General features: G+C 29.2%; 1 protein-coding gene across 1 annotated transcript in view; it reads left to right on the top strand.

Moving 5' to 3' along the window:
- The window catches only part of LOC148300057 (neuroligin-4, X-linked-like), a gene marked incomplete at its 5' end in the record, with an annotated part of 100433 nt that extends 93020 nt beyond the window's left edge, over positions 1 to 7413 (top strand). Inside the window, 2 exons of the mRNA XM_088275329.1 lie at positions 5538 to 5693; positions 6080 to 7413. Of these exons, the coding sequence (XP_088131455.1) occupies positions 5538 to 5693; positions 6080 to 6950 (1027 nt within the window). The remainder of the gene's footprint in view (positions 1 to 5537; positions 5694 to 6079) is intronic.
- Between the last annotated feature and the right edge of the window lie 14127 nt (positions 7414 to 21540).

Below are 21540 nucleotides of genomic sequence, written 5' to 3'. Positions count from 1 at the left end.
ATTTGACCAAGATCACCTTTTTTTGGTTTGTTCCGAATATTTTATTAAGTTTCTGATCACGTCACAATACAAAGTTATAGGGGTTGAACTAGTTGTCTGATTTAGTCTGTATACTCTTTTATTGGACTCTAAATAAAAAATAAAACAAATTTTGTAAATGAAATTATTATTGGTAAACCTAAAATCTTTAGTTAAACGTAAAACGATATAAAATTTTAAATCAATTGTTTGATTTATCAGTAATATTTTTAATTTTAGAAAAACATCTTTCCAAACTACAAATTTCCAGTATTTTATCGCTTAAGACCATTTCACTGTGCATAAAGTCTTAAGTTTTAAATAATTTTTTTTTATAAAAAGTATGAAGAAGAAAAACATTTGGTACTATTAAAATTTAGCTGGATACAAAATATTTTATCGAATTACATATAACTATCAGAAGCATTACATGAATTTATAATTTTTATTTATTAGTATAAATATATGACAATTTCTTATTTGTATTTAATGAAAAAGATATACACACAAGCATACACAATCATATATGTATATTCATAATAAAAATAAAATACTAGAAATTCGAAAAACAATACTTTTTTATTCAAAATTAAAAAATTACCGCTCTGTATATTTATATTTTACCATTCAATATCTTTTAAATGTCAAATGAATGAGAGATATTTGCTTTTTAAAAAAATGTCAATATAGATTAAGAACTACAGATCGATTTCCAATTTAATATAAAGGCATCATCTCTTATCTACCTGCTGACAACTTTTAAATGGATCCTTAGTGGATTTCCAACTAAAAAATATAATAAAAATACCGTAGCCAGCGTAATGGAAAATTTCCTTACATCTTCAGTTTTTCTGAAATATAAATTCAAACAGAAATTTCACGGATGAGATATTCTGAAATTAATTGCATTAGGAAATCGATTCTCATTTACTGGGTATTTTGTTTCGCTTTGTCAATTTTTTACTTAGTGAAATGAATTTCAAGAGAAAATTTCGAAAATCATTGTTCCTATAAAATTTTATCCTTATTTTCTCAAAACTAGGTAGATGATCCACATCAAATTGAATTTTTAATGAGCTTCCCTTGTTCAAAAATATTCTTACAAATAAATGAAATTAATAAATATTGTGAAAATATAAATGTTTTTTTCGGATAAGTCTTAAAGGCTTTGTGTTTCAAAACAGGAATCAAGTTGTGACAGAGTTTGGCTCGAACTTAAAGCTTCCGACCTAGAGACTTTAACCTGATATATTTTTTTCCTTCCTCTATTCATACAAAATTTTTAATGATACGCGTTTCATTATTGATTGATTTAACATTTACGTTCTAACAATTTATAAAAAAAATAACACATCAATTTTTTGTTAAAATTTTATTTAATAAATACAAACCACCATTTCTTTCAAATCTATTGTGACACGTGTTTCGATTTTCGTTAATGACGCGGAAAGCATCAGTTACAAAAGATTAGATGAAATAGTAGTATTTTAGAAGTAAAATTAAAATTGATTTTCAACTTACGTTTAAGAATGAAATCACTTTATGTTTTCCGCCAATCTAAGAAGAAAAAAATAACTTTTACAAGTTGACTTTCTAATAAATTATTTTTTTTTTAGTGACAGTTCTTAGTTAACTGCATTTTATATAACAATAACTGCTTATTCCAGATTTATTTCACAGAGTAGTGATTAGATTAAATTGTTATCGACATCGCCAGTCTGATGATGTCGGTAACGATGGAACCCGTTCACTGGTCAGTAAAATAAAAGTAGAAAAATCTTTTTAGCTTTTGATGTTTTTTTTTCAATTGACTTTACATTCTGGAATCTAATTCTAAACGCCAATTCAATGCACAGTCGAATATCACATATAAATAATATAAATTATGATGATTTATTACGAAACAATTGTTTATTATTTCTAATTTCTACCCTTGGCAATATAACAAGAGCTACATAATTTGATTGGGAAAACCTTTATAAAATAATCCGGATCTCTGTGGGGGTTTCTTTCCTCAATTCCGAAATTACACCTAATAATTCACTTCTCAAACTATGGCGTGTCTCGAAAAACAAACAAGGAATAACAAATGACCTCTGGTTGAAAAGCCAATTTCTTCCCAATCCGCAAAACTTCACCACTGAATGGGCCAACAAATTGTCAAGGGTTGTCCGTTTTATTTATTCTAGAATTGTTACAAGCATCCCCCACAACATGGGAGAGGGTGAATGGTGACAAATCCTATTACCGCCGTTTTTTTATTTTACTTAACGAAAGACTAAACTACGTTGCATCAAATACGGGTTACAATTTTGGTCTACTTTACTTACAACTTTAAAGGAAAAAGAAAGGAAATTCTGTATCAGTCTTGAAATTATAAAGTATTACAAATACATGTCATTTAAATAGTCTATGAACATTGAAAACCAGTTTTTTTTGAGAAATGCAATATAATCGTAAATATAAGGTAATGTAATATTTTATTTCTTAAAATAATACAAATGAATATCATTTAACTTTTTAAAATGAACTTGGTTTTTAACCGCATTTTGTATATTTTTCCAACCGGTTTCGACAAACACTTTTATCACCTGGTAGGAATGGATATGTACTAAATTTTGTACATATCCAACCGTAATGATGTCAAGGTGCTTTACGAAACTGGTTGTAAAAAGTACCAAAAATAATAGTGTTAAAAATCAAAGTTTTAGTTTAAATTCATTATTTTTTCAATTACTTATAACTTTTTCCAAATGACGATCAAGACAATGTTGCTTTGATACAGTGCCTTTTGCACCATTGAGTTTGGATATGGGGTAGAAAAAGAACGCCATTTTTCATCAAGCTTAGTTATTAAATAATAAAAGAAAAACACTTGTTTTTTTACCACTTACTAAATTTTTATTGTAACAACTAATTTCGAAAGCTGTGTTTCCATCGTCAAAGCCCAAATATAAACTGATCAATTTATCAATTTCGTCGTGTCTTTCCACAAAGTCAATGCCAAAACAATAAATGAAGCTTAATTATAATAAATTAAGAACTTAAGTGATTTTTCAAAACTTTAAATATATATTTGTTTCGATCGTATACATCATCGGAATTTATCATTAAAAGGAACATGAGCTTATTAAAAAACGACACGTTAATGGACTTTGACATAAATTTACTTTGACGGAATTTATTAAACACGCTCTGAGGAAACTCTGCCGCAACGTCTCCAATACACTCGCGCAAGGGCTGGTCAGGCTATATTGCATGACCTATCTGGAGAATTGGACTCGATAACAAGAGAAATTGAGCTTTATGGGTGGAAATAGACGTCAGACAACGAGCTTTCTAGACGGTATAATAATGTGTACTAACATTTTATGTGTGATTGCATCGCTGAACTTCTTGCTACGTTACAAGGTGACACTGCAAAGTACGAGTATATTGTCAGCTTTAAAAATACATCATCTTTAAACTTTTATGTTTAAACTGTTTGAAAGTTGATACTGAAAAATGACATTTTTGTAGAGTTAATATTTTACTTGTGAAATATGTATATTTTTTTATATTTCAGACACTATTTTTTTTAAACTTTTTATTTCGAGAGAATAGTACTCTCCCGAACACAAGTGATTTATACAATTTTTCTGAAAACCATTGTTCTAATCAAACTAATTATTTAAAAAATTTTCGCCTCTGTGGTGTAATGGTTAGCGAGTTTGAGCTACTGTACTGGAGGTTCCGGGTTTGATTTCCATGAGGTGGGGGTTTAAATAAATATTAGTGATTTTACACAATAAAATTTATTTAATAGTACTCTGGGCTCGTCCCTGAAGCGCAGGATTGATCCCTTGCCTTCATGTAAGTAACGATTAAGATAACACTGCAGCAATCATTGGATTCGGATAAGGGTTAGATGAAGAAGAAAATTTGATATTCAAAAACAGATATTTGAATCAAATCATTATTAATTACAAAATTATGAAACAGGTTGATGATTTTCTGTTTTTGGGAAGAACGTTTTTTAGGGAGGTAAAGATTTTTAAAGATATAGAAAAGAGAGTGAATGATGAGAAAAAAAAACGATGAACTGAAATCAGTCACATTAAAAATTTTACTGCAAAAGCCAATCTACGAGTACACCGTAGAGTCCTGGTACTAATTTTAATGTAAGGAAAGGAAGAGTTGAAATGCAAACGAAGGCTTAAAGATGTCGAAATGCAATAGACTAATAGGTGCGGTGAATAACGAAAGGATATAAGGCTGGGATAGGCATTATGGATATAATTAAGAAAGGTGTGTTGGGATAGTTTGGATAGTGATAGATAGGAAAGAACGGTAAAAATTTAAGACGGATGCAGTTGGAAATCGGAGCAAAGGAAGACAGCAAAAAACTTGGCATTATCAAGTATGTGAATAACTTGAAAGCGGTCAGGTCAAGTTTTGAAATAATCAGCGGATATTTATGAGGAGATGCATGAATATGAAAGAGGCAATGAATGTTTCCAAATAAAGAGTGGTGTAGCGTTCTATTATCTCTCCCTATCCCTGCGGAAAACGGGAGTGATGATTACCTAATTTGCAAGAAATGAAGAAAAAAATGTTTCTCGGATAAAGTAAGATTCGACAAACTTATATAACAATAATTAAAATCATAGGTTGTAGCTCGTTTTTTGAAAACAATTGTCTGGGGATAATATTGTTTGAAGGCTACGTGCTTCATTAATAACCCATTAAAGTGAAGGACGAAAACTAGCGAAAAAAGTTATTTAGATTTCCACGGGCCTTTTTTGCTTTGTAATTTTTTTAAGACTCGCGTAGTGACCTCGATGTAATGAAAATTGAACGATCAAGCAGAAATAATAGGAAATTGATAAAGCTTTTTAAATTGAAAGTTTTCCGCTATAAATCGCTCGAGTAGGTTTTACGTATTTAAAGCTATTTTGAATTAATGAAATGCTGAGTTCTTACATTTGGTATCGTAAATTAAATAAATACTTTTTTTTCATCTCAACATAGATGAAGTACAAAGGAATCTGGACATTTACAGGGTTTTTCAAAAAGTTTCTTAAGTCTTGATATTTCTTTTATATTTTTGACTGATATAAATTGTGAAAAAATAAACATAAAAAAAACGAGTCTCCAAATGTTTCAGACGACTTCTTCATACTTTCATTTTTTTAAACAAAAAAATCGTAATTTTAATATATAACAACTCACCGAAATTTTTATTTCTACCGGTTTCGAGACATACCCATCTCTTCGTCAGGACAATCAATACAACAGCATGCAAAAAATACTACCCGTCACCACCATAGCACTATTCACTCACTTACAACTACACAAAATGTTTATCACATGTGGTTTTGGTCGACCCGAGGACCAACATGCACTAGGGGTTGCAGAACAAACATGCATTAAGAGCCAAGGTCTTACACGCACTACTTATTAAATATGATTTCATTATGGTTTCGAGGTAAAAAATCATTTTCTCTGTTTTCCGAATTACTAAAAAGTTTTTTTTTCAGGAATCCGAATGAACCACAAGATGCTGATTTACATGGACTAAGAGGTGAAAGAAATAGATTCAAGAATATCGAATGGACAGCATATGAAGCAGTTCACAAGAAATTTCTGAACTTAGATACAAAACCAAAGCTGAAAAACCACTACAGAGCGCATAGGTAAAAATTTATCAGTTATTTAATATGAGTTCTCTCTACTTCAATAATATAATAAAACAACAACTTACTAAGGTATAATAAAACAACAGCTTTTTAAAGTATAATAAAACAACGAATGAGAACGGGCCTAAATACTGGTTTACCTCAAGCACAACAAAAAATTCGATAAACTGCTCATTAAAATACCTTCAGTGAAAAAATCAGTGTGATAAAGCAAAAATTATGTATTTTTTTCTATGCTTATATTTTATTTAACCAGTGACCAGTTTTCGTCGTAACAGAGATCATCACACTTGTTTGAGGGTTATATACACAACAAGCCAGGGGTTAAAAGCCATTATTTTATTTACATTTTTTTTTTGTATTTAATCTTTTTTTTTCTTCAGGTTATCATTTTGGCTAAATTTGGTGCCGGATCTTCATCGTCCTGGAGGCGCCGATGTGCCTCAGGAACACCATCAGCTCGACAATGATGACCCTCATCTGCAGCAGCCCAGGATCCCAGGACCCTCGGGTAGGATTCCTCCTACTGACCTCACGCACGTGGCTCCTGCTGTCGACGTACCCAAAGTACCGTCAATTCCATTCCTCAACATCACATTCCCCAATCATGGCAAGACCATTGAGAAGACACCCGTAACTCTCAGTCCAGTTCAAGATATACCAGATACTGGAAGAAACGACGAGTACAATGGCTTAGGATCCACTTCCTCGACACCTGAAGATGGCTTTGCCGCATACTCTACGGCGCTCAGTGTTACCATTGCAATAGGCTGCTCTTTGCTTATCCTAAACGTCCTCATTTTTGCCGGAGTCTACTACCAGAGAGACAAAACAAGATTGAACGGCCACGAAGGACATTCCAACGGATCTCAAACTACTAAAAAAAGATCCGAAAATGGACAAATGCCCAATAACATATGTGGAGACATAGAAAGTGCTTTAAATTTTCAAACCAGTTTAAAAAACGACCCAGCTACGATTTTGGCGCACCACCATACGCATTCTCACCACCAACTTCCGCCCCCGGAATTCGCTGATTTGCCCCAGAACAACGTAGCTACCCTGCCCAGAGCCCCTCCGCCGCCCAAAATAGGAAAAGGAAACATAAATACCCTGACGTCTAACCAGCTCCCAGAGAACCAGCCTCTGCTGTCCGCCCACAGCATCCAGATGATCAACACTGGAACCCTGACCAAGAAGAACACCCAGTTGAACGCCAAGTCTAATGTCACCATGGAAGAGCTAAGGGTGTGACGCCAGGGTGGGTGATTACGCCGCAGCACAAGTCACAGCAGCGTGTCCCTGTCAGGGTGTGATGAGAACCTTGTCTGACAGCTTGGATACCTAGACTAGAGCACTTCTAATCACCATGTGATAAAAAAAATAATACACCATAATTGAACTTGTTTATTTAATTATTGAGATCGATATTCCATCTAATTTACTAGTAGAAGCTGACCAACCAAACTCAATTAATCCTTCGCAAGCAACTTCTTTACTCTTTTGCTTACTTATCAACAAAATCGATGAGTGAGGTTAACCCTTTTAGTGCCGGTGGTATTGTATGGCTGATCTCGGTGGGTTGCCAGTTTTTTTCAATCGAAAGTAAAACAAATTAAATTTATCTCTTTTGTCTACATATATTCAAAGAATATTCAGAAGACTTACTAAATATATACAGAGTGCAGCCGTACACCCAGAAAAGCAGAACAAAAACTTTCAGGGTTATCACGTCTTATCACAGAAAATATGACAACATTCTTCTTACCCTTATCTGCTCTTAATAATGCAAAAGTTACTCCATGCAGCGTTATCTTGATCGGCAAATATACAATGAAGGAAATGAGATTAGCTCTGCGCATCAAATACCAATCCGTGGTGATAATAAATAAACATTATAACGAAACATCAATAAGATAAGCACTGCATCAAATAAACCAATATTAAAATGACCATTTTTTATGATAGTAAGGTGATTGATCTTACAATACAAGTGCCAGTCCATGCTTATTTTAAATAATCATTTGTTTGAAAAATTACTTATATGTATTTTGACCCCCCTGGGAATATTACTCGGGACCTTTAGCATGGTAGACTTAACACTACACAATGGAAACATTTATTAATTAAGTATATGATACATTTAAAAGCATATTTAAATGTGTTTAAATAAATCGTTAAATGAAAAGTTTAAACGATTATTTTAAAACTGTAATTTTTTTCAAAGTGTTTTTAGTTTTCGGTTCGCAAGGTTCGATGCTAAAAAAACTGATAACCCTGTATTCAAGTTTATCTTTACGCATTAATATGTTCGTTGAGGTTTAAAATGGATAGTTAATGCTATCGATTTTTGATATAAACAGTTTTTACACATCATCTCAATACTCATCTGTTTCATATTTAAGATTACTCAAATTGGTACTTAAAATCATTTGTTTAACTCGCTCAAGGCACCTAACAGGTTAAATACTCTTGGTATGTCTAAAAAATGCTCGGCATTCTCTCAAAACTGCGAATTTACGCTTTACAGTCAAACCCAAAAAGTTTTCTGATGGTAAATTGGTTTCCCAGAAACCCTAATTTATTATTCTACCTATTAGAAATTATATAAATACTTCGACATACTTTGGCTTGCTGCCACGAAATTTTCAGTGAATTATTTCACTTTGTTTAGTAGTTAGTTCATCTTTTATCTGCGTAAACAAGCATGTTTATTTGAGCGTCCGAATACATTAGGGGAAATAGGAAACAAAGATGAGCATTCGCATTTTGATCCATTAATCCCTATCCCTGGGGCAGTACTTAAGGCAAGTTAATAATTCAGAGCCTTTTTCATCCAAATAATATCACGATGTTTTTTGTTCAAACACTATTATTGGGATATCTTTCATTTTGGCAATAACAACTTTTATATAAAAATGTTATTCAAATTAATTTCAACGAAAAATCTTACAATTTATGGAAATTAAATGGAAAAATTTGTATCCATTATGCCCAAAATACATTTTTTCGGGGAAAATAATGCGTATCCCATCATTTGTATTGAATAAAATTATTATTTTTTAATCAAGAATATATATGATATTTTTATCAACCCTCTTAACTTACAAGTTACAACTATGGTAATGTGATAACATCTTGTCGAATCTCAATTCTAATACTTTACAGCAGTCTCAAATATGAGGTATTAAAATAAATTACAGTCTTGAAACAAATGCCAGGTCAGCACGTTTGGCTACCGTGCTGTGAAATAAATGTACATGATTTTTCGCAGTAATATTTATATAGTATGACCCTTGACCGGCTTATCATCTTTCTTTAATGTGTTTAACGATCACACAGTTTCTTTATGATCTAGTACCCTATCGAATGTGCGCCATTGGGCGTAGCTAGGGGTACAAAAAGAAAAATAATAAAAACAAAACACTTGTACAAGACCACTTTTGAGTACATTCATATAAATGTTGATACGATAAGTTTTAAGATGAAGAGAGCATCTGTAGTTCTCATAACTTGTCGTATTTGTATTAATAAACTAAAAAAAAAAAAAAATTAAAATGCAACTGTGTTTTAAAGTCACTTTAAATATTTTATTATAACTTAATTATAATGTCTACCGGTTTCTCTACTACTAATGATAGTATTTATCAAAAACCGGTGGATTTTAATTAAGTCACAATAAACTATTTGAAGTGATTTTAAAACCAAGTTACATTTAAGTTACAAAATGGAAAATCACAAAGTTAGAGCTTCAAGTATAAATTATGTATAGTAAAAAAAAGTTTTTTACAATTGTTTTATTTTTATATCTAAATCATTATGTTCTTCCAAAATTCAAATGGGAAATCAATAAATGATTGAATTTAAATGTTGCAGCATTTTTCATGTTGGCTCGCAGATTCTGCTACGAAAATCTCAATAGTTATTTGAAATATCAATATTTTCATTGAAAATAGTAGGTTAAAAATTATGGTGTTTTTTTTAAATTAAAGAAGTGTTTTTAGTTTCGTTGCGATGATTTGTGGCGTAAGACACTGTAATAAATTTACTATAAAAAAACTATACGACTGGAATTTTTATACTGTGAAAAAAAATGTGACTGTTTTAAACTAATTTAAAAAAATACAATAACACTTTTATGTGTGCAAGGTGCAAGTGATACCAAAAAAACTATTTAAAAATATACGTATGCATAGATATTGAATTGTGAAGAATATAATAAAATTTTCGAAGCTCAACCCTAATTTAAGAGTAGGCACAAATATATAAAAGATATTCAAGCAAATAAATTTACAGTTATTTTTAAATGTTTTTAATTTTATTGTATGTATTCAACCTGACTGCGGTTTCGTGAGTGACATCTTTGACAAAGTGTTTTTTTATGTAAATATTATAGACAAACTATATAATTTAAGGAAAAATGTAAATAAAAAATATTCCAAGCACTTTCCTGCCAAATATAACAAATTTCACATTACATATGTATGATATTGTACTAAATAATAACTTATATGATTTCAACAATACGTATTTTATTGTATTATACGAATAAATTGTTATAAATATTTCTCTCTTTTTTAATATTGACTGCAGAAAATATGTAAATAAAAAATCATAATAAATAAATGAGATATATTAAATATACATCTTAATATTCCGATGTTTTATAAATAAAATATTTTGTAATGGTTTTTGTTAGAAAATCATTTTGTGATTATTTTTCAAATAAAGTTTTGGTGTAGTTAATTTAATGAAATATTTTAATACTCTCACAAATCGATTTTTTTTTTTAAATACACTATAACATTGTTTTTCAAATTTATGGATATTTTTAATAATATTTGGATCACCTTTAGGAGTTTCTTTAAAAAAATTATCGCCCCGAAGACGCTCAGTAGAATTGTCGATTTTTGCGACACAAAAATTCTCATTTAACCAATCAACCGTCGTCTATGAGAAACCCTTGTAAACGATCAATTAATCAAATTTATGAGCATCAGTAACGTAAAAATAAAATAATTAAAATACATGATTTATCTTTGGGGCGTTTCAAGCCTGTTTTATTTTTATTTTATCTTTTGTTTCATGCATATTTGATAATTTGACACAATTCAATGATGAATCTACCCATGCGTCATTAGTGCATCTTTTAAATTTTCAATTATTTCAATCATTAACGACACATGGCGAAATTACCCAGAAAACCCCTGTCAGATAATTTATTTGTTTATTTAAATATAAATTTCATATATGTATTGTATGTCATATATGTATAAATATATATATATATATATATATATATATATATATATATATATATATATATATATATATATATATATATATATATATATATATATATATATATATATGTATATATATATATATATATATATATATATATATATATATATATATATATATATATATATATATATATATATATATATATTCATATATAAATATATAATACCTTTGGAACTTTTATTTATTCAAAGATAATTTTTACCCATTCTCGATTACAGGTCTATTAGAAATCAAACCACATATTCATACAAATTCAACAGGATGATTTTTTTCATGTAATTTAAAACCAATTAATGTAAATATTATGTTCGCCATCGATGGAAATTAAAAATAATTTGTTTGTTTTGACATAATCTCATTGAAATTGAGAGATATTTTTTCGTTCGCTGCTCGGATTATTATTCAAACAGCGTTAAAAATATGTTAATATTATATTTTGTTTGTACATTCTCCTGGAATATTATTCGTTCCACAATATTACGTTATACAAATTTCATTGTAAATTGTTCCATCAAGTTATCATTAATACTATATAGATTATGAAATTCATTGTTATAAAATAAACACAATTAACGAGAAATAAATAAACATTTAATAAGAAAAAAAACTCTCTTATTCATAAAGATAAAATAATATAAAAACTTGTATCATACCACTTTTCAATTCATTAATGTATTCACGACTTGTTTTGAGAACTACAGATGTTCTCATTATCTTCAATACAAATTGAAGTGGTGATGAAGATGACTTTATATATTATTAAAATGATTATATTTTTCAATAAAGAGAAATAAAAATCCAAATAATGATGGGAACAGAGTAAATGGTTCACTCAAATTATTTATATCAAATAAAATTGTATCAACGAAATCAATATACAACGGAGTCCGGGTGCCAATACTTAGGTATAGTAATAAAGCATGGAGTTGGCAAGAGAAGGATGCAAGTAAACTGAATGCAATCAAGTATGATCTCTCAGACGAATGTGCGACAAAACAATGTATGATAGATGTTTGAATGGTAAAATAAGGAATGAAAACAAGTCTGAGCGTTATTGATTTGGTGAAAAAAGAAAAATAAAACAATGAAGAATAATTAATTCATGAGGCGAAATACAGTTGAAAACAGGAGCAAAGGTTGACCGAAGAAAACTTGGCACGATCAAGTATTTCAAATACTTAAAAGGATTCAGGTTACGTTAGGTTAGGTCAGAATAATTGGTGGGTATGTATGAGGAGATGCATGAATGTGGAAGAAGCGATGATTATTTGCAAAGAACAAATCCTTGCGAAAGGTAAAAAGTCATCTTCAAAAGTCAAAAGGCAGTTTTTCCAATACTAAAGGGTGACAACTATTTAAATTTAACAAAAAATTTAAAATCGAGATTCTCAAACGATTTTTCTACTCCAAAATGCAACACCAATCAATTTCAACAAAACTTCAAATATTTGGCAATCAAACATTTCAATAAACTCCCTAAAGAAATAAAAAAAAATTGATGATATAAAAATCCTGAAGAAAAAAATTAAAGCTCTGTACATTTAAATCTTAAAAAAAAAACTATTATATCTTTTATTATATAACATTAAACCACGAGTGTAAGTCCCTTTCCAAGCACAAGAGCACAGACTCTTTTATGGAGAGGCACAGCGAATCGAAATATAAAAGTTCTCCATATATATAAATGATTCAAATGGATTATGTTATAAATAAAAATGTAAATATATTAAATGAATAAAAAAAAAATCTTTAAACAGATAAAAAAGAATATGTAAGTCTGTAAATACCCAGACTTCCATAGACATCATATATGTTGATATTTAATCATATTAAAAAAACTCCTACATTTATCCTACATTATTATTATTATTATTATTATTTTATTTTATTTATTTATTTTTTTTTTTTGACATCTCATCAAAGATGAAGAAGAATATGGAAGTCCTTTTTATCTTCTACAGTACATCTGTAAGGCCTCTTACTGCAATATCTGTCTACTAGTAAGTCTATCCTCGCTTCGTATCCACTAACAGTGCCGATATCATATTTGTCTTTTGCAAAAACGGATTTATATTTGCAAATTAGTTCATTTATTTTAGATTTTTGTAATTGATTTAAATGATTTATTTTTATTTCAAAATCTTCTTCTTTTACATGTTCATTATAATTTATTTTGCATTCCTTGCTGTTGTTATTTTCTGTATTTTTAAATTCACTATTTTTAATTTTATATTTTGTAGAAATTTTTTCTACTTTCTTTTTATTTTCATTTTTCAAGCATTGTCTTTGTGTTATTTTTAAGTCTTCATTTTGGATTAGTTTAAATTTTATTATCATATCTAATCCTATCAAAAAATCATATTTGAAATTTTCTTCATCAATAATATATACATCAACGTTTTTTTCCAATTCAAATATTTTTATTTTCAAAGTCGTCAAACCGTTTGTCTTTTTAACACCATTAATTGTTACTAAATCTGCTTCATTCATATTGTTTCCTTTTCCTTTTAGTTTTAATAACTTAGAATTTATTAGAGAAACATTTGAACCTGAATCGTAAATTCCAAATATTTCAATTTGATCATTTAGTAATAGTTTGACATTTATTAATGGTGTTACTATTCGTTTTTTTGATCGGTTTCATTTAACTTAGCTTCTATAACTGAATTGTTTACATGTCTGATAGTATTTTTATTATTAAACTTATCATCCTCCTTTGTTCTAAACCAGCACGTTACTTCAGGGTGATATCGAGTTCCCTTATTTAATTTTTCACAAATCTTACATGGACTTTTATCTTTAATTTTACCACTAGTTCTTAGATTTCCATATCTTCTTTGATCCGAAAACCTTTTTTTATTTACAATGTTTTCGTGTTTTTTTACTTCATTGAATAAATCGACTGAATCTTCTAATTTTTCTCTATCAATTTTTGATGAGATGTCAAAAAATAATATGAAAATAACTCCTGTAATTGGAGATAATCCAGATTTTGTGAACAAGTATTTGGACACACTCAAAATGTTGTATCCTACATTACATGTGGAGACACCTACATTTGTGAACAAGGATTTGGACACGCCCAAAAATGTTACGAATATATTACAAAAGTTTTTCTACAAGGGGTTAACGTATTTACAAAACACATATTTATGTATTAGTTTTAAAACACAGATTTTTTGAGTCTACTAAGTTGTATTTTATTAACAAAAACACATAAAAAATAATATTGAATAATTAAAAGGGTACATACCTACGTCCCCCATTAGCTACTGTTGTCTCTCATAAATTGTTGCTGCACGTGTTAAAACTGTCACTTAGAATTGTATAGCTACATAAGGACCGTAGTCCATTTGATCTTCACATTCGTTTGATAGTGCCCTAACAAGGCAAAACAATTGTCACAATATAATATTTCATTTATTCTTTTTAATAAAATACAACTTAGTAGACTCAAAAAATCTGTGTTTGATTTAAAATTAATACATAAATTAAAATGGAGTTCTACAAATTAAACGCCAAATCAATAAATAAACTCATATTTATTAAAAGTTAAGTTTGTTGAGAGATATTAAAGTAGTATATTAAATATTTTCATTTGTTGCACATTGTAGAGTGTAGAGCTGGAGTTAACATTGTCTAATTTGAACTTTTGTAAGTAAAAGTTTGGTGCATACTTAATATAAAGTAATACTTCTGAAAACATTTCAACCTAGTTATAAAAAGTATGCAATATTCTTACCCATATAATCTAATGGATCCAACTTAACTCTCTTAAAACTAGTTGAGACAAAATGCAATCTGGAAAGGTTACTTAACATTACGTTACACTTAGTTTACTTAACTTTATTTCATGTATTAATTTTTATATCAAATACAGATTTCTTGTGTCTACTAAAATTAATATTGTGACAATTGTTTTGCCTAGAAATGGCATTTTCAAACAAATGTTTGCCATAACTAGGCGAAACAATTGTCACAATATTAATTTTTATGTGTTTTTTTTTTAATAAAATACAACTTAGTAGACTCAAGAAATCTGTGTTTGTTTAAAAATTAAAACATAAATTAAAATGGAATTCTACAAATTAAACGCCAAATCAATAAAAACTTAACTTTAGGTTATAAAATTTTGAATGTGTCCAAATACTTGTTCTCATATCTGGATTATCTTTTATGTTATTTTTTTATATTATTTAAATTAAATATTATAAAAAATACTCCTTAAATTGGAGATAATCGAGATTTGTGAACATGTATTTTAGCACACTCAACAACTCAACATGTTGCAAATAAATTAACTGGTCAAATCATAAGCTAAAATAAAAAAAATTTAAAGGATATTTCTGGCGTTTCTTATGTATGTGATTATAATCCAGGATTCGGACCACACATACAAATCAAAGAATTTCTGCTCAATTGAAAGCTTCTTTCATATTTCCACAGATGTATTTAGAGAAATTTAAGTGATTTAAGTACTATGTTTTGAGATTGAACTACATATATATTGTATACGAGAAGAGAGACACATGATTCGAGATTGAACTGTATATTGTATACAAAAGTTCCAAGAATTTGAGTAATGTGGTTGTCAATCATGGGTAGAATTGTTGAATGTTATACATGTGTAAAGTGATCACTTAAACCAGTCTATGATGGTCCTAAGCCCCGTAAATACCCAGATTTTTATATTCTACTTCATTTATGTTGAGATGTCAAAAAATAATATAACTTTAGTTTAATCAAACGGTTTTTTTTAAATAATTCAATATCAGAAGAATTCCAAAGAATAATAGTCAATCACAAAAGTTTGGACGCGAAGCTAGCAGAGGGTAACTAAATTTTAGTAAATTTATCATTGAGATTGACATTCAAAAGTCTAAACTTTCCGTGACCCTTTTCAAACGAAACGTAAGAATATTTTTGCCTTCGCAACTTGCTGACATTGCAATGATGTTTTAAAGTATACATAATCGAAAAAAATACATAATATACGAAAAGAAATATGAATTTTCTCTCTAAAAACGTTGAGAAAATAAAAACTAGTTTTGAGTTCGAGAAAACTAGTTTTACGTACTCATATTAAAAATAAGAATAAAAAGGTGTCATTATTAATATATTATTAGATTAAAACCAATATTTTTAGCTTTTCCACTTTATTTTTATTTGACCAGCGACCGGGTTTCGTCGTTACCGACATCATCAGACTGGTGTCGATAACGACGAAACCCGGTCGCTGGTCAAATAAAAATAAAGTGGAAAAGCTAAAAATATTGGTTTTAATCTAATAACATATTAAAAATGCAATTCTATCACGAAGTGTCAGTGGATAATATAAATCTATTAAAAAGGTGTCATTATTTACAATTTTTGAAATTATTTATTCAGAAAGTGAATTTTTTAGACGACGCCAACGGATAATATGTATATTAATATTTGTCATTTGAACATTTTTAATAAATAATGTGTTTGCTTAATTGGCTTCTTCGTACATCCATATTGGATATACACGTTTTCCAAAAATGAATACAATGATGTACAATAATGGAAAAAGTGGTTTACTCGTATGTTACGCAAGTGATCACTTAAAAAGGCTAAATGAAATCCATCTACCGTCGTATAAAAAAAAGAGTTTAAATGTTAAAATCACTATAAATTGTAAAGCGTTTTTTAAGAGATTTCTCGTGAAAACGCGCCATATTAACTGTCCAATAAATAAATTAATAAAAATATATTATCTGTTTGTTGAGACATTTAAAATACTTATAGTTTTATAACATCTGAAACTTTTAATTTTAACTCAACTTCACTGAGTTAAATGCCATATTTTTCGCCTAATATCAAGCCGAACTTTTTAAAAACTCATTATTTTCGTTATCTGGTTTCGTTCAGTTTCCAAGATTATAGATAACAAAATAATACATTTCATTTCAATAAAAAAGGAGTATAAGAGAGTAGTTGTAAGAATATTTTTATTGTAAGAGTTTTCTGAATTATAATTAACGTATGAAAAAATAATCAATATTCCGTTATAAATATGAAATTTTCTCAAACTCCTTTGTGGTAAACATTGGTTTTTTTTAATCGTAAATTTCCAGGTTATTAATTTCCATCCCTTGATAAGGACATTCGAAGTTCACATTGAAGTGACCGATTTCGTTGCTGGTATTTGTTGATATTATTTAATTAATAGAAATAATATCAACAAATACCAGTAAATCCACTAAACGTTCACTGAATCTCTATTAACTTGAAGCTTTTTAAAAAGTTTCTCACATTTAGCAAGTTCTCGTTTATAATTATTATTTTTTGTGAGAAAATTGAATGATTTAATTTAAATTTACAATAGCTGTACCCAGCCATGCTTTGCAGTGGCTCAGTCTAGTAAAAGGGATAAGAAAAAGAGATAGCACACATTTCTAGTTAAATGATAATCAAATATTTATTAAAATTATATTATTTAATAAAAATATAATCATTAAATTATATTTTTATTAAAAATTATATTATATTTTGATATCTCATCAAAAATGAAGAAGAATATGGAAGTCTGGGCATTTACGGGGCTGAGGACCATCATAGGCTGGTTTAAGTGATCACTTTACACACGTGTAATATTCACCAATTCTGCCCAACCATTATGAGATGTCAAAAAATAATATGAAAATAACTCCTGTAATTGGAGATAATCCAGATTTTGTGAACAAGTATTTGGACACACTCAAAATGTTCTTTATAAAAATGAATTTGTGAACAAATATTTCGACAATACTTCAAATCAGATTATTACTTCTTCAAAAAACGTGAATAATTTAGAAAAAAAATTGTGAACAAATATTTGGATATTACTGTGAATCAGGATACCACTGCATCAAAATCATGAATAAATAAAAATATAGTGAATAAATATTTGGACATTACTTGTCAAAAACACCCATAATAAAAAAATAATAAACAAATATTTGCACATTACTGTAAATCAGGATATCACTGCGTCAAGATCATGCAGTGCCCTATAAACCATTCGGTGCGAATGATTAGACATATGAATGCCTTGATTTCGCCAAACCCAGATCCTGAAAAGCTGAAAAAAGCTCCAGCCCCCTCGGTTATGGCGCTCCAATCTCTTCATTCCTGCATAATATATGTGTCGGGCTCAATGAATCCTCAGTTTATTCAAGCCCTGTCCTTTACAGCTCTTATACACCGGACCAGATTCACAGACTGGGAATAAATTAGGGCCTTAAGTCCCCGCTGTTCCTGATTTATCGGACATCTCCAGAATAATGAGCGGATTGCAGGGAGTGCGGACTCGCCGGGATAGCGGGAATAAGTCTTGACAAATGTATAAACGGCTTCAGGCACCAGGAATGAAGTAAACCGAGAATTACAGCAAGTTTATCAATGTGATTTTGTTGATATCTTTAAAAAGATGGAGTAAGATGAGAACGATGACGATAAGAGTAACGAGTAACGATAAGATAACGATAAGAGTAAAAAAATCCAGATATTTACTTTGAGATTATTTGTTTACAATCAGACACTGATTTCTTTCAATATTTATAATAGATATTTACTTTGAAATTATTCGTTTACAATCAGACACTGATTTCTTTTAATTTTTTTATGTAACATGGTTACAAAAGGTTTTTTTTTATTTTAATTAATTTTCTAGATCTTCCAACTTTTGTTATCTTAAAATTAAAAACGCGATTCTCTCCGATAAAGAGAATGAACTCTTGTGCTTGGAAAGAGACTTACACTGAATATTTTTTGTATATGTTTGTTAGTAATATAATTAATTTTTAATTAATTATTTTTCCTCTTCTTATATGTAAACATTTCATTTAATTATTTTTTTAGCGTCATAATGTCTTCAATTTTTTTTGTAGGAAAGTTATTGAAGTAATATACTTGGTTCCCAAATATTTAAAGTTTTGTTGGAATTGTTTGGTTTTGCATTTTAGTATTATAAAGTTATGTTAGTATCTCGAAGATGAAAAAGTTGGAAAATTGCTGTTTTTTTTAAATGGTTTTTACTTTTGGGATGGGATATAATTTATTGGGCAGGTTTTGTTTTTAATTGACTTTAATTATTGTTCTCTGAACTGTTTTGATAGGGTTCAAAGCGTTATTGTAAGTTCTTCCCATACAACAATGGCATAATGTAGAAAGGAGTGAACAATAGCATACTACAAACATTGTTTTTAGTTTTCTTTACCTAAAATGTTTCTTAGCCTAAAAAATATCTCATTTATACATTTCCTTATTATTTTAACCAGTTCACTAGTTGATTGTAGACTTTTATAAGCAATGGAATTATCACCCTGTGCATGATATATTATTTTCAAAAATATTTTAAAGAAGATAATTGTCTGAGCATGCCAAGGCAACGAACTCTCATTTGGCTGACTACTTTCATCACTTTAAACACTCGTTTAACTTAAACATTCTACCCATTATACCACATCAATATATATTTCTATTTTCAGAAATGTTTTACAAATCGAATACATGTTTCAATACTGTCATTTGTCTATTGAAGTTCTCAAATTTCCATCTCAATAACTTGACTTTGTTGAATAATCGATAGAAATACTTTGATCGATAAGACCGTTTGTGTTATTCAATGGTATCACGTATTGAAAAGTTAATTAAAAACGACGTTTGAGAGTATTGAAGCAACTTTTTTAAAGAAACCTTTTCTCCAAAACAGCTTACTTCACAACTAAATGCGCATCTTTCTGTTAAGTTTCTGAACAAGTCAGCTAACTAACTTTCAAAGATAGCGAATAGACAAAATCCGTATATGAAAACATTCAGGTCAACGGAATATTACGAAACAAACCAATGTTTTTATGGAAAAAAAATCTGTTATTCTGACTTTTTCATATAAAAAATCTGTCTTCATGTGTTAACGATTAAGATAACACTGCGTTTATGTAACGCAGTGCCCTATGCACCATTGGGTGCAGATCAGGGTTAGAAGTAGAATGATGAAAATCATTAGATATTTTTCAAATACAATGAAGACACAATTAAACACAATGACGTTTGGAAGAACCATGTAAAAAAATTTAGATTCCTTGAAAACTTATTTTAGACTTACTTCACTTTAATATTAACTCAAGCATCACAATTCACGACTCGAAGTTACTCGTCAGTAATGGTACGATAAAAACGAGATCTTGTTAAGATGAAACTTATATCGTAAAGCGATATAACTACATAGTCCTCAACTCAGAGTCGTTTAAAATGTTTCATCATTTCACTTGAAAAAGCTTATTTAACAATCCGTTATCATGATTAACACCTACTCAAATAGTAAAAGTTTCCAGCTCTCCTAAATAATAAGCTCTGAACTTTACCGTCCTATAAATTTACCGTGTTTGAAAGAGCCGCCCACCTTTATTATCTACCCAGTATCAAAAATAAGATGTTAGATGTAAAAATAAGATGCTTAAGAACGTAAAGAACTCGGCTGTTGCAAATTATTCCTTAATAAACTCTTTCAAAATAGGCAAAATAAAAGTTTATGCATCGTTAAAACCAACAGCTTCTTGTTTCATATTCATATACCCTGAAAAATATCAAAATTATCTTATATTACTTTAAAAATATATAAAGTTATTATTTTTTGACATCTCATCAAAGATAAAGAAGAATATGGAAGTCTTAACATTTATAGGGCTGACGATAGTCATAGGCTGGTTTAAGTGATCACTTTACACACGTGTAACATTCACCAATTCTACCCATTATTGACAACCAGACTACTCAAATTCTTGGAATTTCTATACATATATGAAACAATTTTGAAACATTATTCTTGAATCACTAGAACTTCACTAAAGACATCTATTGCTGAGATGTCAAAAAATAATATGAAAATAACTCCTGTAATTGGAGATAATCCTAATTTAGGAGACACTCAAAATGTTGTATTTAAAGTTATATTCAACATTATAAAAAAGGGTATGGTATAAAAAAATAGATTTTTATAAAGTAAACGACGAATGATAAGGAGAGTGTTTAATTTTCCATTTATTTAAGGAACATTTTAGCGGGCTTACACTGAAATAAAATTGGTTTTAAATGTTTTGAAAAATACAATGAAATTGATTTAAAGTGTTGGTTACAAAGAATTCAAGACCAATAGCAATCACATCAATTGATCAATATACTATAAAGATAACATTTTATTATTCTGATAATTTGTCGTATGCACCGTTTGGCTAAGACAAGAGAAAAACAGAAAGGCTTATATGACACAATATATTTGAAAATATATGTATATTCAACAGCGTAATTTCGCCGAGCCCCTATCCTTGAGATTTACTGCATTGAATGCAATGTTTCTTCATTTTCCCCTAAATTGGCCATATTCTTCCCATTTTGCAGACTTTATGTGACATAAGTCAGACACTGAATGTATACGCCTGGGGTACCCAAACTGTGGTGCATGTGCCAAAAGTGGTACGAGAGATGATTACCAGTGGCGTATTGCATATTTCAAACAGTTTTTATAAATGAATAC

The sequence above is a fragment of the Brachycentrus maculatus genome, unplaced genomic scaffold, assembly GCF_059751285.1.
Source record: "Brachycentrus maculatus isolate JH-2025_06_01 unplaced genomic scaffold, ASM5975128v1 h1tg000847l, whole genome shotgun sequence".
NCBI lineage: Eukaryota > Metazoa > Arthropoda > Insecta > Trichoptera > Brachycentridae > Brachycentrus > Brachycentrus maculatus.
Note: the sequence above shows the minus strand (reverse complement) of the source record. Positions and strands in the feature narration are given on the sequence as shown.